This window comes from Zychaea mexicana (assembly GCF_025766255.1).
Source record: "Zychaea mexicana strain RSA 1403 chromosome Unknown BDB00scaffold_122, whole genome shotgun sequence".
Classification (NCBI taxonomy): Eukaryota; Fungi; Mucoromycota; class Mucoromycetes; order Mucorales; family Lichtheimiaceae; genus Zychaea; species Zychaea mexicana.
The window spans coordinates 1-2,949 of record NW_026516785.1 but is presented as its reverse complement, the minus strand read 5'-3'; the positions used below and the strand labels follow the sequence as shown (position 1 = coordinate 2,949).

The following is a 2,949-nucleotide window of genomic DNA, read 5'->3' as shown; positions in this document are numbered from 1 at the left end:
TTATAAAACAATTTGAAGATTTATGCAATAATAAAGGATATGATTTAGATGATAATAACTTTTTCTATCCAATTAGAAAAGAAGTAAATGAAAAATTAAATGAACAAGAAATATATTATAATAAAGTCTTTGGAAGTTTTAAAAGTAAAATAGAAAATCAATTTCAAGAATTATTTAATAAGTTTAAAAGATTTAGTAATAATAACTCAACATTAAAGACAGATGATATTAAATATATAAATTTACAAATCAAAGTAGCATTTTATTTAAAAATATAGAAAAATTTTCAAATACATTTAATATTATTATACAAGAACATCATAAATTATGGAAAACTGATAACTTTGATTTTCCATAAGAAAATAGATTAATTGATATTGTTTATAATAATGAAATGAGACAGATTAATAAATTTAAAATATTAGAAGAAATACAAAATGATTTTTTAAAATTAGATATAAATGAAATATGATTATTGATGAAAATATAAATTCTACTAATAATAATAATAATAACAATGAAAATGAAAATAATATAACTGAAGAAAGTGATTTAGACTATCCCGAATTAAACAAAGTTACTAAAAAAAGAAGAAAGAGATTATATAAATCAAATAAAAAAATAGAAAATATGAGAAACCTAAATAAAGATGATAATATATATGAAATAGAAAACATAATTGAATATAAAATAGAAAATAATAAATATTCCTTTTTTGTTAAATGGAAAGGTTATAATAATAATGATAATTCTTAGGTTAAAGAAAATGATTTTTATAAGAAACAAATTATTAAAGATTATTTTAAAGAAAAAAACTATTATATATCAAATTTAAACATCAATTATTAAATGTATAAAAATTAAACTATAGTATAATTATTATTCTATATTTTTGGATTATTTTATAAATATAGATTGTTCTACACAGAGAAATTCTAAGTCCCATATTGCAAGTTCAACAACTGTATCTAGAAAAAAATATATTAAGTCCAACTAAGAGTATCAGACTACTCTGAAAGAGAGAGAGGTCGTTATGATTCAATCCCAGCACTATCCTTTTTTAGATACTTCAATTTGCAACACCTATGCTATTTTCACTTATACGTTCCTGAGAGACTTGGGTAAACTTCAAATTTGTATCGTCTTTTTAGACTATTACTATATTGCATTTCTCAATATGAGTTCCCTAGAGGTGTATTACTTGATTTCATCTGCCATCAATGACATTTGAGGTGTTTTTGTGAAAATCGTTGAGCATCTTTCACCATTTGCCAGGATTCTGACAAACTACTCTAGTCAATAATCAATTCATCGTATACTTTCATTTGAGATATCAAGATGGATTGGGTATTGTGCTGACATTTTCTGTTGCGAGACGATCTCGTACTCTACTACTGGGTAAGGGTACAGATATATAAACCGATCGCAAAAGGGTGCCTGTAGTTGTGTAAATGTAATAACACTTTTTCAAAAAGGCATGATCGAGGAGGCGCCTCTCAATGTCGTATGACGTTTGATATAGTCATCAGTACAACCGGTTGCACACGACATAGTGGGATCCTTGGCTACCTAATAGCCTTTTTTTGGCAAAAAACGAGCATTTCGACAGTTATGTTGGCTATTGGGTTATCAACGGAATTCGCCTTCCTATTTGCAACGATGGCGACAATAGGCGAAGAAATTGGAAAGCCTCATAGCCAAAGGATTCTTTCACTGTCAAGTAATGAAGAAGAAGAGACGAACACCGCCACAGTAGCACAGACAATAGGTGATGAAGCAAGTAGTAATGCACAAGGGCTCAATAACAACGACAGCAGCCGTCGGCCATCATTGACAATACAACGTCGAACTTCACATTTCTCTACTCGAAGTCAAAAATTACCAAGGAGATCCACAGCATCAGCAAATGCAACCCTCAACTGCGATTCGAGCATGGACAGACAGGCTTTATGGTCGTTGTGATTTTAAACGTAAACGGAAAGCCCCATAAGCAAGACAATGCATAGTGCGCCGCCACCTTCATCTGGAACTACTAGTGAGCAACGTCAGTTTCGTGATGGAAATGATGGTCTAAAAGCAGTAGATAACGTAGTAGTACTTTAAACATGTGATCTTTTCAATGTATATGCGGATATACTCCATCATTGTCAATGTAAACAAGAAATATAAAGTTTGGATGTGTAATAGATCTCAAAGAACTCCACAATGGTATGCATTTTACTCCATTTATTACCACTATTGTCGGGTAAAGGAAACGACCTCATTCATTGTTGGTTGCTGTTCCTATTGTACAGTAAAAAAGATGCTATTACTTATACTGGCAAATAAATGAATTACTCAATATATATGGCGGCCCTCATATATATCCTACATCAAGATAATAATATATAACGTTGAAGGAGGCCAGGCGCGAGAAGTTGGGTGCGTAATGATCCCTTTATAAATAACCCATCTAACTAGCCATTGCCTCACATATCTCATCGATGATGATTGTTAAAAAAAGTGATGAAAATGGGGAGAGAAATATATAGTGCTAGGTTTTAATTGTTATTTGGATGAGTCCTGCTCATCATCCTCGCGGTTTCTTTTCTACGGTACGACTGTGGGTGTTTCGATGTAATTCAGTGCTGAAGGGATGATCAGCTTATGCTGCCTTTTTGCCAAAACGGACACAAATCCTTCCTCCTCATCATCGGTACTAGCCAGTGAATTTTCCACTGCTTTGATTATTGCTTTGATTATGTGCTAGATAATTTATGGTTAGTACAGAAAACTAATCCTTCAAATACTACTTTTATTTTTATCGCTTCACTAACCTTCAGATGATAAACTTGTTTTAAAAATTTGATATATATGTTATAAAAATTTCTGAGCTCGCAAGGTATTTAGATTTCTTTGAAGTGTTTTATGCGGCAGGTGTAACCAGCTGGAACATCCATAATCGAAGTG

General features: G+C 31.2%; 1 protein-coding gene across 1 annotated transcript; it reads left to right on the top strand.

Annotated features, from left to right (window-relative positions):
* The first annotated feature begins 1,296 nt into the window (after positions 1-1,296).
* On the top strand, positions 1,297-2,036 carry BDB00DRAFT_85101 (uncharacterized protein). The gene is made up of 2 exons (XM_053125475.1): positions 1,297-1,398; positions 1,476-2,036. Exon 2 carries the CDS (start codon positions 1,507-1,509, stop codon positions 1,960-1,962), a length of 456 nt encoding a protein of 151 aa, XP_052974171.1. The 5' UTR covers positions 1,297-1,398; positions 1,476-1,506; the 3' UTR covers positions 1,963-2,036.
* Positions 2,037-2,949: the final 913 nt, after the last annotated feature.